General features: G+C 43.8%; 1 protein-coding gene across 1 annotated transcript; it reads left to right on the forward strand.

Annotated features, from left to right (window-relative positions):
• The first annotated feature begins 296 nt into the window (after nucleotides 1-296).
• On the forward strand, nucleotides 297-1,139 carry LOC148766817 (uncharacterized). Its single transcript, XM_088825557.1, has one exon. It carries the CDS (start codon nucleotides 297-299, stop codon nucleotides 1,137-1,139), a length of 843 nt encoding a protein of 280 aa, XP_088681683.1.
• Nucleotides 1,140-1,451: the final 312 nt, after the last annotated feature.

A 1,451-nucleotide genomic window follows, 5' to 3' on the forward strand; every position in this document is an offset into this window, starting at 1 on the left:
TGGGATTAGGCCAGTACAATGTCGAATACGAGCCTCGAACCGCAATAAAAGGACAAGCATTGGTGGATTTTCTACAAGAAACTACGCGCATTGAGAATTCGCAACCGTGGGAAATATACGTCGACGGATCTTCCATGAATCAAGGCGCGGGAGCAGGTGTATTACTTATAAAACCTAACAAGGAAGAGTTCCACTTCGCTATAAGATTTAGGATGAAAGCATCAAATAATGAAGTCGAGTATGAAGCCTTGGCACAGGGACTGTAGATAGCACAAAAAATTGGAATAAAAAGGGCCATGGTTCACTCAGATTCTCAATTGGTCGTGCAACAATTAGCAGGAGAGTATGAAGTTAAAGAAGAGCGAATGGAGGTATATGTGAATGCTATCAAAACGTTGGTCGAGAGTTTTGAGAAATGCGAAATCATCCAGATCCCGCGAGAATCGAACACACAAGCCGATTTCTTATCCAAAATCGGAAGTTCATCTGTGGATTGCAGCGAGCAGAAGATAACAATATTATCTACGGACGGTCGGTTCTTGGAAATTAATGGCGAGAGACTTGTATCGAGTGTGGAGGACCAGGAGGATTGGCGAACGCCAATCATTAATTATCTCAAAGGCAACAAAATCTTGGACCGTCGCATTCGAGAACGAGTGGAATACAAGGCTCAACATTTCTACTTAATAGGGGAAACTTTGTTTAAAAAGTTGTATTCGCATGTAGACGCGAGATGTTTGGGAAGTAGTGAGGCTGAATATGTGCTGAAAGAAGTACATGAAGGATGGTGTAGCAATCAAGAAGGAGCGCGCACGATAGTACGAAAGCTATTAAGGGCAGGGTATTACAGGCCCACGATGAAGGCAGAAGCCACGCAATATGTAAGACGATGCCCTAATTGTCAAGCACACGCCATCATAGCACGTCAGCCAGGAGAGCCCATGAAGATCATATCATCACCATGCCCTTTCGCGCAGTGGGGGATCGATCTAGTAGGCCCATTTACCATGGCGGTTCGTAGAAAGAGGTATCTAATCGTAGCCGTAGATTATTTTACAAAATGGGTGGAAGCTGAGGCGTTATCACGAATTACTGAAGATGAGGTGATGAAATTTATTTGGAAAAATATTTGCTGCTGATTTGGAATCCCGATAATTATTATATCAGATAACGGCATGTAATTCAATGGTAAAAAAATAACAGCATGGTGTACAGAAATGAAGGTCACCCAACGTTTCACATCCGTAGCACACCCACAGGCAAACGGGCAAGTCGAAGTAATCAACAGGATCTTGGTGGATGGTATAAGAAAACACATGGAAAGCGCGGGCGGTGGCTGGGTAGAAGAATTAGATTCAGTCCTATGGTCTTATCGAACATCACCTAAAAGGGCTACCGGAGAAACACCTTTCAGTTTAGTTTGTGGGATGGAAGCGATCGTGCCTGCAGAG

Source organism: Erythranthe guttata, chromosome 11 (genome assembly GCF_056151865.1).
Source record: "Erythranthe guttata isolate IM_541 chromosome 11, IM_541, whole genome shotgun sequence".
Classification (NCBI taxonomy): domain Eukaryota; kingdom Viridiplantae; phylum Streptophyta; class Magnoliopsida; order Lamiales; family Phrymaceae; genus Erythranthe; species Erythranthe guttata.